The sequence below is a fragment of the Mercenaria mercenaria genome, chromosome 13 (assembly GCF_021730395.1).
Source record: "Mercenaria mercenaria strain notata chromosome 13, MADL_Memer_1, whole genome shotgun sequence".
NCBI classification, from domain to species: Eukaryota; Metazoa; Mollusca; class Bivalvia; order Venerida; family Veneridae; genus Mercenaria; species Mercenaria mercenaria.
In genome coordinates, this window is record NC_069373.1 from 47,593,823 (window position 1) to 47,607,122 (window position 13,300).

The 13,300-nt window shown below is 35.2% G+C and overlaps 1 protein-coding gene across 5 annotated transcripts in view; it reads right to left on the reverse strand.

Moving 5' to 3' along the window:
* LOC123528624 (5-aminolevulinate synthase-like) overlaps window positions 1-12,911 on the reverse strand; it is a 38,422-nt gene extending 25,511 nt beyond the window's left edge. For 2 of the 5 annotated variants that reach the window (XM_053521734.1, XM_053521732.1), the window contains exon 1: window positions 1,606-1,724. In XM_053521734.1, the coding sequence (XP_053377709.1) occupies window positions 1,606-1,646 (41 nt within the window). In that variant the 5' untranslated portion in view covers window positions 1,647-1,724. Of the gene's footprint in view, window positions 1-256; window positions 283-1,462; window positions 1,544-1,605; window positions 1,725-12,890 lie in introns of those variants that run through there. The other 3 variants (XM_053521738.1, XM_053521740.1, XM_053521736.1) reach the window with 3 other exon arrangements.
* Between the last annotated feature and the right edge of the window lie 389 nt (window positions 12,912-13,300).

Here is a 13,300-nt window from a genome sequence, read left to right on the forward strand (position 1 = left end):
ATGAATGTGTACCCACTAAAACAATGAATTTCAAATTTGTTTTATTTTAACAAATGCGTAAATTGACTGTCACACATGACATTTATTTGTGATTATGTCGCTCTATAAAAACAGTAGTTTTATATAACCAGTAAATTAAATGAATTAAATGACAATTATCTACCTTTGAAGTACTTATCTATAACTTAACTCACAGTAGTTGTCATGGAAGATGTACATGGGATATCTTTAAAGTGCCAGATTTTTAAAAATTTACCTGTTGAACATAATACCAGCTACTTTATAACCAACAATGTATCCAATATTTAATATTCCCAAACTATCCAAATGAATGTGTCACGCAAGAACTATGAAGGAACAAAAAGGAAGCCTTAATATAATATTAACATGACCAATTTGATGACCTTTTGACTTATGATCACGACTAAACTACAAACGTTATCACTGATTTCAGGCTTTACTGTGATAAGAAAAAGTACTAATACTTAAAATATGTCCTTTACAACACATATACATCTAAATGTCAATATATTTGACAAATTATAAGCCCTTAGGGGTAGGCATCTATCTTAAGAGACAAGAATTTTACAATCTAACTTTTAAACTTTTTTTTTTTTGCAAAAGTCTAGCTAAATTGTAAATGTCAAAAATCTACTGCATTTTATCATCTCATTAGCATGCTTCCTATATTAGTGAGTAGATTTAACCTTTACCCTGCTAAATTTCTAAAATGGACTGGTCTGTTATTCAATTTGGGCAGTTCAATTTATTATTCGAAGGGTGTTCAATGAAAATTTACTAACTGAATATAGTGAACAGTGCAGACCAAGATGAGCCTGGCTGCTAGAAGGTTAAAGGTTAAAAGGACATGCCTCTGGACAAATATCAAAATTTCAAAACAGATAGCAAATTGATTCTCCTTCATGATTCAGAGATGGAGAAAAACTGATCTAAGTTAACATAGTGTCCCCTGTCAAGTTGTCACAAAGAGTTAATTCACCTCACCCAGGCAGCCAACTTGCAACCTCCTGATTCGAACTCTTGATGTACTGAGATAATACTTGGCAGGACTGACACGTTGCAAGATCAGCCTGCACATTTTATGCAGGCTGATCATGGTCTACACTGTTCGCTAATCAGTCTGTAAATTTTTAGTGAACACCACTTTGAATGATAAGTGATACTGCCCAAACTGAATGATGGACCCGTCCATTTTAGAAATTTAGAAGGCTAAAAGTTAAAACTGTTCAATAATAATTATATGATAAACCCGAGTCAGCTAAAACAGGCTGGCAGTTGTTAATAAATAGACATGAAACTGTGTTTTCTACCAAGTATGATTCACACGAATGATGACATGAAAACGTACATTGCGGAATGAACTGACAGACGTAAGGACAACACTATAAAACTCTTTTGTGCAGAACTTTCTAATGGAGAAAATATAAAAAATCAAACTTACTTCTATTTTCTTCTTTCTGAAAGTTTCTATATATATTCTGTAAATGGTTTATATTTGTCTGCTTTTATCTGAGTCAGAAATTTGAAATTTGAAACAAAAGAACTATAACTCCATATAGCGAACCAAGTTCATAAAAACCCTACCTTAGGACAGAGTTATTCATTAAAAGCTTGTAACTCATCATCGGAGCAAATTTCTAAAGCATTTTCCCAACAGTTCGGGATATTACATTTGTTTGACCAACAACAATCTTGGGCTTCATCATATACCTGTGGGTCAAGGTCAAATCCTGTTGATGTTTTTTTTATCAAACCTGTTTTCATTCGCTGCTTGTGCAACGAATGACTTGTCAACAAGATCCTTCTTATACAGGATAATAGTGAATGAAATCATATGACAAAGTGGACAACACTTTTACAGGATGGTACAAGTAAATAAAAATCTATGTGACATTAATGACGTGACATGCATTTTTAAATTACTTTTTCCGAAATATCATAAATTACGTTAAAAATCATACTTGAAACAACATTTTGTTGTCTTTTTTTCTATCTCGTATAAACTGAAGAACAGTCATAAATTAGTTCACATTACCAAGCCCAATAGTTATGATACACTTTATGAAAGTTGGGAAATCCTGACTAGTGAATGATTTGTTTTTCAGAGTTCTATATAAAACATCAACGGCTAATACAGTACAATTCAATGTGTACATGTAGGATAAAATCTCTACCGCCAGCTCAACTAAAAATGACCACGGCAGACAAAATTTTGTCTTTGTTTTTAATACACATGATCAATACAAAAAAATTTGAAATGAAAACAGGAGTGGCAAACTCTTACAATATACCCTAGTCACAGCAAATTACTTTTGACTTCTATTTTCATATGCTATTTACAGTGCAGACTAATTTGTTATATTTTTTATTGCGATCAAATGAAGGAACATTATTATTATTTTAAACTCCAGAGTAACAAAGACTATCCAGCTGGTTATCAAGCTGGGTCAATATAATATGCCTTTAAACATTCAAAGTTTGGTAAACACTGGATAAGAACTGTTTAAGTAATTACCGTAAGTGAAAACTGTCAATATTTGTAACCTTAAGTAATTCAAGGGCAATAACTCAACAGTGACTGGGACAGTACTATCTGGCTGGTTATCGAAACTGACCGAAATACAGGTATTATGCTCCATAAGACTGGTGGACACTCACAGGATAAGAGGCAGACACTGTCAATTTTCACAATTTTTAGTAATTTAAGGGCCATAAATTCATAACTCCCGTCTTTAAGACAATCTGTCTAGTAATTGGCCGACACTCTGTCTAGTTATTGGCCAACACAGTATGCCCATTAACATTGTGACAAAGTTTGGTGAACATCTGATAATAAGCTAAAGTTAGAAAGTGGACACCCACCCTTAGCAGGTGATCAAGTAATACATCCTGTTTCATGCGTGTTTTTAAAAAACATTTTAATTCAAACAAAAGTAACAATTCCTACCCATTTTCTAACAGAAAATTAAGATTTGTATAAAAATATACAGAGTTTTTTCATCTGTCTTGGTTTCATTTAACAAGGCCCATTTTGTCTAGAGGGTGCTTCCCTAAATTTATTCTGTGTACCTCATGCCATGTACAATTTAATCCACCTCACACTTTAACCCTTATCATGCTGGACATGACTGATTCTGCCTATGCGACCAGAGTAGCTCATGATCAGCCTGCACATCCGTGCAGTCTGATCAAGATCTGCACTGTTGGCCATTCAGTCAGAATCTCTTTGGTAAGCACCCCGTTTAACAGTAAATGGTTCTGTCCAAAATGAAAGATGGACAAGTTCATTATAGAAACTTAGCAGGGTAAGGGTAAAGCCATTCCCTCAAATTTACACAGAATCAGGACACCATCATTATTTTACTTTCTTCTTAACCATACAAAACTGAATAAACCAAAAATCATGAAAGAAGCTTAATATAAGTACTGGTACATGTAATAAATACAAATGTAATAAACTCACCACACTTATTTATATATAAAAAAAATATACTAAACTTGTGGGAAATTACCCACTATCAAAAGTGAGTTTTAGAAAAGTAATCCACACAAAATATTAAAACAAACTTTATTTTCTAAATCCATTTCCCAGGATAGGCCACAGTCTGCATGTGAGAAAGGAAATGTCAAAAAAAAAAAAGGATATTCAACTGCACATGATATTAATATTACAAGTGATATAGCTAGTTTTTCTTGAAAAACGAGTTATCTTAGAGTACTATGTCAAACTCTCACTAAAATATTAATGAAGATAAAAATCAGTGTAATAAAATTATATATCACAGTAACAAACATTATAACATTACCATCCATTAACATTTTATGTACTTAATGATGCTTAACGAGTATTTCAGGTACAAAATCGAGCTGCACGGTACTTACTTTTAACTAATCTATTGCGTGGAAGTTCATTTTAACTTTTAAGTAAAATTAATATCAAAATATTACAGCTGTGAGATACATGTTTGATCACTTTGATTATCCAAATTAAGTTGTATATAAATTATATTCAAACATGACCAGCAAATAACCTACATATATGTGATATATTCTTACGCATAAGAACTCAAAACTCTGGTTATTCTACAATAACATAGCATTATTATTAAACATCATTATACTGTTCAAAACTATGTAAATCTTATACCATAGATCTAAATAACAAGAGGGCCATGAAGGCCCTGTATCGCTCACCTGACCTATTGACCTAAAGATCATTAAGATTAACATTCTGACCAAGTTTCATTAAGATATGGTCATAAATGTGGCCTCTAAAGTGTTAAATAGCTATTCCTTTGATTTGACCCTGTGACCTAGTTTTCGACCCGACATGACCCAGATTCAAACTTGTCCTAAAGATCATCAAGTTTAACATTCTGACTAAGTTTCATGAAGATACAGTCATAAATATGGCCTCTATGGTGTTAACCAGCTTTTCCTTTGAATTGACCTATTGACCTTGTGTTTGACCCCACCTGACCCTGATTTAAACTTGACCTAAAGATCATCAAGATTAACATTCTGACCAAGTTTCATTAAGATACGGTCATAAATGTGGCCTCTAAAGTGTTAAATAGCTTTTCCTTTGATTTGACCTGGTGACCTAGTTTTTGACCCGACATGACCCAGATTCGAACTTGTCCTAAAGATCATCAAGTTTAACATTCTGACTAAGTTTCATGAAGATACAGTCATAAATATGGCCCCTTTAGGGGGTAACAAGCTTTTCCTTTGATTTGACCTAGTTACCTAGTTTTTGACCTAGTTACCTAAAGATCATCAAGGTTAACATTCTGACCAAGTTTCATTAAGATAAGGCCATAAATGTGGCCTCTACAGTGTAAACTAGCATTTCCTTTTATTTGACCTGGTGACCTAGTTTTTCTTCCCAAATTACCCAGATTCAAACTGGACCTTAAGATCATTAATATTAACAATCTGACCAAGTTTCATGAAGATACAGTCATAAATGCGGCCTCTACAGTGTTAACAAGCTTTTCCTTTGATTTGACCTGGTGACCTAGTTTTTGACCCCAGATGACCCAATATCGAACTCATCCAAGATTTTATTGAGGGTAACACCCTGACCAAGTTTCATTAAGATTGGGCCAAAACTGTGACCTCTAGAGTGTTAACAAGCTTTTCCTTTGATTTGACCTGGTGACCTAGTTTTTGACCCCAGATGACCCAATATCGAACTCGTCCAAGATTTTATTAAGGGTAACATTCTGACCAAGTTTCATTAAGATTGGGCCAAAAATGTGACCTCTAGAGTGTTAACAGTCAAATTGTTGACGACGGACGGACGGACGACGGACGAAGGGCGATCACTAAAGCTCACCTTTGAGCACTTTGTGCTCAGGTGAGCTAAAAACATAATGTATATATTTATATCATCTTTACCCTTATCACGCTGGACACAACCGATTCTGCCTTCGTGACCAGTGTAGATCAATATTAATTTCTGACTACATTTTACCTATTTTACCTTTTTATCTCACCTGAACAATATCTGGGTGAAGAATTGTGATTACAAAATGTCTGTCGGTCTACACTTAATTTGACAGTACAATAGAGGCCTGTGTTTTGACGAAAAGTTAAAGTCTGTCCATCAGTCTAGTCAGTAGTTGGGACTGCAACTTTTTAAACTTTGGGAGTCCCAGGACTGCAACTTGAAATTGCTACTGAGAACCCTGGAAATTTAGCAGGGTAATGTTCATTCACTGATTATACAATGACAGCTTGGAAAGGCAAACACCTAGAGCTGAGTTTTTCATCCTTACATGTATATACCAGGCTTACAGATTTTCAGCCACTTCCCCATTGAAAACAAGCTTATTTTTTCTCCCAAAATGAAATATGGCAGAGAAACTTCTCTACAAGAGGGCCAAGATGGTCCCAAGTCGCCCACCTGCGTAACACACAATAGTGTAAACATGTTCTACCTAGTGATTTCATGGAGACTAATATTCTGACCAGTTTTCATTTAGATTGGACCAAAACACGTGGCCTCTTGAGTGTAAAAAGGCTTATTCTTTGATTTGACCCAGTGACCTAGTTTTTGACCCTACACAACCCAGATAAAAATTCATTCGTTATTTCATGCAAAGAAACATTCTGACCAAGTTTCATGCAAATCAAATGAACAAGAGTGTTTAAACAAGCTTTTCCTTTGATTTGTGCCCTAGTTTATGACCCCATATGACCCAGTTTCGAACTTAGCATAGGAATCATCAAGATAAGCATTCTGACCAAGTTTCATGAAGATAGGGTCATAAATGTGGCCTCTAGGTTGTTAACAAGCTTTTCCTGACCTGATGACTTAGGTTTTTGACCAGACATGACCCAGTTTCAATCCAGGCCTAGAAATCATCAAGATAATCATTCTATGCAAGTTTGTATCAAATCAAAGCATAAATGAAACCTCTATATGGCTGAAAGGGCCAAACTAGAAAATTTTGCCCCCTTTCAGGGGCAGTAACTCCAGAACCCACGAAGGAATCTATTCAGTCTAGCTGGTTTTTGAAAGGAACCAAGATCTTATTGTGACTTAAGTTGTAAGTAAGTGTAATTAAAATCAAATACAAAATGTCATTTCTATCGTGTTCACAAGGTAAAAATTACATTCTGGCTCTTTCAGGGGTCAATCAGTGGCTGTAACTCTGGAACCTAAGATTGGATCTGACAGATTCATCATTGAATCCAAGATTAACTGTTGTTGAAGATATTTTGCAAGTTTGTATCAAATCAAACAATAAATGAAGTCTTTATATGGCTGCCAAAGCCCAAATAGCAAATTTGGGTCCTTTAACTTTAAGGGGCCATATTAAAGAGTTTTAAGCCATTTGTCACCATTTTACATCGTTTAGAATAGATTAATGGCCTTTCCATTCAATTTCGAGGAGTTTGGCAAAAACCCATGTATTGCTCCTTATAGGCTGAACACTACTAAATCCGGCTGTTCTTTATTTTATATAAAATTCACTCACTTTAAACAAGTTTTCGACATTTTCTAGCATATCAGATTTTCAGAGACTTATATTCCCATAAAGAACTATGTTGCTACTTTAGAAATTTTCAGTGACTTATATTAATAAATGAAGACTCTATATGGCTGCAAAAGCCCAAATAGCAAATTTGGGTCCTTTAAGGGGCCATATTTTAACTCTAGAACCCAGAGAAAAAGAAAAAAAACAAAAACATTGATGATCGGTAATTATTCAGTTGATAAACTATCGTAAGTAATTGACCTTGTTTTCATCATCAATTAACACCCCCTCAACAAAGATGCTAAAAGAAGTGGGTCGGTATCATTCAGGAATCAATAAATCATGTTGTTCTACTCGTCTTAATTGTGAGTAGATAAAAAAAAGCCGAATTGGTTGCTATATCCCATATAAAAGATAAGTGTCTCAAATGATAATAGTGATATCCTACCTCTGTGACCTATCTGCCCTCAAGGAATTTACATTATTGTTTGACAAGAATAACTTCTAAATTGTCGTGTCAAAAAAATACATGTACAAAGATTCATTTAAAACTTATTAAAAACCGCAACAACATCATATTGCTTTATTTCAAAACAGTATAATAATTTCTATTTACGTTCATGTGACCTATTCTGCTGCACTACAGAAATATGTTTGCCAAAAATCGTTTTACGCCATGTAATGTAATTTCTGCCGCTTTTTCATTATTTAAGATTTTTTATTGTTTTTTGTACTTTCTGGTCAAAAGGCTTAATTTTATGCCCAGAGTACATATCATTTATTTACTTTTAGAAAGAAATAAGTAATTAAGATCGCGCTGTTTGAAATTTTAAAAATGATTATATGAAAATTCAACCGTTTTTACAGAATTTTGCCTATATTTCTGCCGATATCTTATTAAAATCATTATAGAATTCAAATTGTATTACTTCTCAAGTGGTGCTGAAAAACTGAAGAGATAATGTTAAAAAATGAATGCACTACATGCGATTTTTGTGTATATGTCAATAAACAAAAGTAACGGCGATGTAAATTAGATATTACGATAGGTCGTACGTGCTAGTGGAATGGGAAATTAACAGTATGACATTCTGATATCTTTACGATTCGCTGGTAAATTCCTGTCAATCCAGGTCAGGGATCATCCTACAAGGCGATTTGAGCGATATCGTCGCTTTAAAGTTCGGCCACTTCGCCTAATTATCGCCTCCGGGCGAAATCCGAATCGCCGAGTTTTTCTGCGAGTTATTATCTGTTTACTTAAAGTTGTAAAACTTTATGCATATTCGAGATTAAACTAGAAAATGCTTTTGTAAAAAAGCGCATGTCTCCCCCAATGCAAAGTCCTATAGGCAAGAAGTCAATAGGGGTCAGGAGCGAAAGTCAAAGAGACACTGATGGTTAGCTGCAACAGGGATCATCTACTTGGCATGTCCAGTCATCCCGCTAAATTTCAACACTCTTGGCCTAGTGGTTCTCAAGTCACTGTTCAGGCCCCTGTGACCTTGACCTTTGATCAAGTGACCTCAAAATAAATAGAGGTCATCTACTCTGCATGTCCAATCATCCTATTAAGTTTCAACATTGTAGGTCAAGTGGTTCTCAAGTTATTTCCAAAAAATGATTTTACATGAACAGGCCACTGTGACCTTGACCTTTAATAGACTGACCCCAAAATCAATAGGGGTCATCTACTCTGCATGTTCAATCATCCTATGAAGTTTCAACATTCTGGGTCAAGTGGTTCTCAAGTTATTGATCGGAACTGGTTATCAATGTTCAGGCCTGTGACCTTGACCTTTAATGGAGTGACCCCAAAAACAATAGGGGTCATTTACTCTGCATGAACAATCATCCTATGAAGTTTCAACATTATGGGTTGAGAGGTTCTCAAGTTATTGATTGGAAATGGTTTTCCATGTTCAGGCCCCTGTGGCCTTGACCTTTAACAGAGTGACCCTGAAATCGTTAGGGGTCATCTACTCTGCATGACCAATCATCCATGAAGTTTCATCATTCTGGGTCAAGTGGTTCTCAAGTTACTGACCGGAAATGGTTTTCCATGTTCAGGCCCCTGTGACCTTGACCTTTAACGGAGTGACCCCAAAAACAATAGGGGTCATTTTCTCTGCATGAACAATCATCCTATGAAGTTTCAACATTCTGGGTCGAGAGGTTCTCAAGTTATTGATTGGAAATGGTTTTCCATGTTCAGGCCCCTGTGGCCTTGAACTTTAACAGAGTGACCCTAAAATCGTTAGGGGTCATTTACTCTGCATGAACAATCATCCTATGAAGTTTCATCATTCTGGGTCAAGTGGTTCTCAAGTTACTGACCGGAAATGGTTTTCAATGTTCAGGCCCCTGTGGCCTTGACCTTTAATGGAGTGACCCCAAAATCGACAGGGGTCATCTACTTTGCATGTACAATCATCCTATGAAGTTTCAACATTCTGGGTCAAGTGGTTCTCTAGTTATTGATCGGAAATGGTTTTCTATGTTTAGGCCCCTGTGACCTTGACCTTTGATGGAGTGACCCCAAAATCAATAGGGGTCATCTACTCTTTATGACCAATCATCCTATGAAGTTTCAACATTCTGGGTCAAGTGGTTCTCTGTTATTGATCGGAAATGGTTTTCAATGTTCAGGCCCCTGTGACCTTGACCTTTGAATGAGTGACCCCAAAATCAATAGGGGTCATCTACTCTTCATGACCAATCATCCTATGAAGTTTCAACATTCTGGGTCAAGTGGTTCTCTAGTTATTGATCGGAAATGGTTTTCAATGTTCAGGCCCCTGTGACCTTGACCTTTGACGGAGTGACCCCAAAATCAATAAGGGTCATCTATTCTTCATGATCAATCATCCTATGAAGTTTCAACATTCTGGGTCAAGTGGTTCTCTAGTTATTGATAGGAAATGGTTTTCAATGTTCAGGCCCCTGTGACCTTGATCTTTGACGGAGTGACCCCAAAATCAATAGGGGTCGTCTACTCTTCATGACCAATCATCCTATGAAGTTTCAACATTCTGGGTCATGTGGTTCTCTAGTTATTGATCGGAAATGGTTTTCAATGTTCAGGCCCCTGTGACCTTGACCTTTGTCGGAGTGACCCCAAAAACAATAGGGGTCGTCTACTCCAACAGCCCTACAACCCTATGAAGTTTGAAGGTTCTAGGTCAAATGGTTCTCCAGTTACTGCTCGGAAATGAAGTGTGACGTACGGACAGACGGACGGACGGACAGGGCAAAAACAATATGTCTCCTGGGGGAGACATAATTATCGATAAATCCATAGTCAACCCCGCCTACTCGCCTGTCAAACTTCAGCCAATCACAGCGTTAATATTCCACAGTGTCAATCAATAATATTGTAAGCCGCCGCCATTTTGAAAATTTTCAACCGGCATGTAAAAAGCTGATAAACTTAACGAGAGCATGATCTTATGCAACAATTGTATATTATTCTTTCATTTTATTAAAGATTACTTCAAAATTTATTTCAATTACCATGATTACGGTCAATTTCTGTAAACGAATTGCTCGGGTACTGCCGATAAAAAATGATTTTGTGGACGTTAGAACTGCCATACAAAATATTGTAAAAAGATCGCCATTACCTACGAGTTTGGTATTATTTTCAAAAAAATAAATAAATAAATGAATTAAATGTATAAATTTGAACAAATTGATGCAAAAATCAGGCATTATAAAAGCACGAGAATCGAAATATAAATGAAAAATTTCACAGCATTTCGATCGTGCACCTGTTAAATTACGAGTTTTAAAGGCGACTTTTTCAAAGCTAAGTTTATACTTTATTTAGAAATTCGTGAAAATGATCGTGCAAAAATCAATTTCCTTAAATAATTACTGTTTATAAGTTACAGCTAGACCCATAGAAAGTGGATATATATATAGGCAGGAAACTGAATGCTACGCCGATTCTTCTCCTTAAATTCCTCAACTTCTCCCTAAATTCTGCGGAGGGAGAAGTCACTTCTCCCTAAAATTTTGACCTAGGATGATCCCTGCAGGTAGTGACTGAACCATTATCAAAGTTTGTTAACGTTTTTGGAGATGTAATTTCTGAAGTTTGGAAAAGTTAGGACGTAAAAACCACTCGCCCGATCGGTTGAGTATACAACAAGGTCCACTCGTCCTATTCAGACTTTAACTCGCCAATGCGAGCAGGCGAGTGGAATTTTAACACCTGTTTCACTACGCTACGCTTTGGCAAACTTAATTGCATTAGAAGTTCAATAAATGATCTATAACATGTACATATCTGATGCCTCTTTAAATACTTCAGTAATCCTAGCCTATGTTCGTAGGTGTGTCTAGGAATACGGAACTTCCGTAATCCTAGAATCGAAGCCTTGGTAATCCTAGAATTGCAGCCTAGGATTACGATACTGTAATCGTAGCCAATGCCTATGTCAAAATCTAGGACATCACTAAAATAATCTAGAACAGACATGACAGACTTTTAAGTTTAATACATGTAGGTTGGCAACTTCACCTGGATTTAAAGGTATTTTACATTACCTAAAAATTATCTCTCACTAAACGGTAGAAAATCGTTTTAACAAGTTGAAAATTTCTAGTTTGCTAGCAACTTTCTTCATCATAAAATACCTTTAAAATATTTTATAGGAAGTGTCTAGGGGTACGGATCCGTACCTCTAGACAAGCCTGTTAGGGGTTTTCTATGGGTACAGACCTCCTTTTTCTAGAGATTTAGGGCTATTTATATCTTAAATTTTGTTGAAAATTAAATAACAAATAAGACTTAACCAGTCTTCACTTAAAACTTGGATCTAATTGGTTTACAGATACCAGCATTCATCCGATTGTTTACCTTCTCTTTCAAAACCTAAATAACCGAGGAACTCCAAATGAATACACTGTGCCGATTAGTTTGTTGTAAAATATAAACTGTTGATAACAGCTAGATTAATGAATGAATCTATCTCTTACATGAATTCTATTTGAAATTCAACAAAAAAAATAGGCATAATATGCACCTATTTATTTTGTTATTTAACAAGGTATAATGATAATAGGCACAGAACTGATTGTTTAATAATCAATTAAGCGACATTAAGTAAAGGAAACTGTTTGTGAAAACATCCCTTGTATCTCGTAACGGCTACCAAATGTGTGAAAAACATAAATACACTTAGGGTTATTTATCAATTAAAAATAGTTTTTCCCAACATATTTAACATTATTTTCTTTAATCATTATATCTTTTTTTTCTGCCAGTTCGAATCCTCGTGATTTATTTGGCGTTCCTCGGTTATATACGTTCCAAAAGAAAATGTAACAAATCGGATGAACGCTGTTATCTGTAAACCATTTAGATCCAAGTTTTAGGTGAATATTGACGGTCTTATTTGTTATTTCATTTTCAACAAAATTTGAAATATAAATGACCCTTAATCTCTAGAAAAACGGAGGTCAGTACCCCTAGAAAACCTCTAACTGGCTTGTCTAGAGGTACGGATCCGTACCCCTAGAGGCTAGACACCTCCTATTTTATAAAGGTATTAATGTGTACTACAGAATGTGAAGTTTGGTAGTTTTATACAGGATAAAAAGCCAGATATCAAGTGCCCACACTAGCATATGTGTATGGGCTCAGGTTATTATGTAAAGTTTTCTGACTTCCTTGTTTAATTTGTTACGAATATTAACGAGTGCCAAATATTATATAAATTACGAGTCAATAGCATAGGTAAAACGACTCTAGTTCTATGAGCCCATGTTCCGTTTATTTCGACTCCTGGTCTCACTCAAACAGAACAACATTATGTGTTGTTCAAAATGAAGGAGTACTTAAAAATACATTTATATTTGTTTTCTTTCACTCACCCTCAGTCAGTCGTTATCTAATTCAACCCGGTGTTGTAATAATCAGCTCATGTAAAAAGCGGTAGGAGGGACGGTATACTTTGCAGACAAGTACTGCAGACACTATACACAAAGAAGGATTTTGCAGACAACATAGGTAAAGAAGGGTATTGGATTTTGCAGACACTATATATAAAGAACAAAAGGTGTAGATGTATAAAGGGGTTGTTGAGTGAACTGATAATGTTTTTATTATGTCACTGATTTTGTACTATATTTTAAGACTAAGATTTAAATGAGAATTATGGTTCATAAAATATTCAAAATATCATTTACAATTAATAATAATGATAATAGATGGTAATAATGACAGAAATCTGATATCAGTAATAATTATTATTATCATAATCATTATTTGTTCTTATTATTAA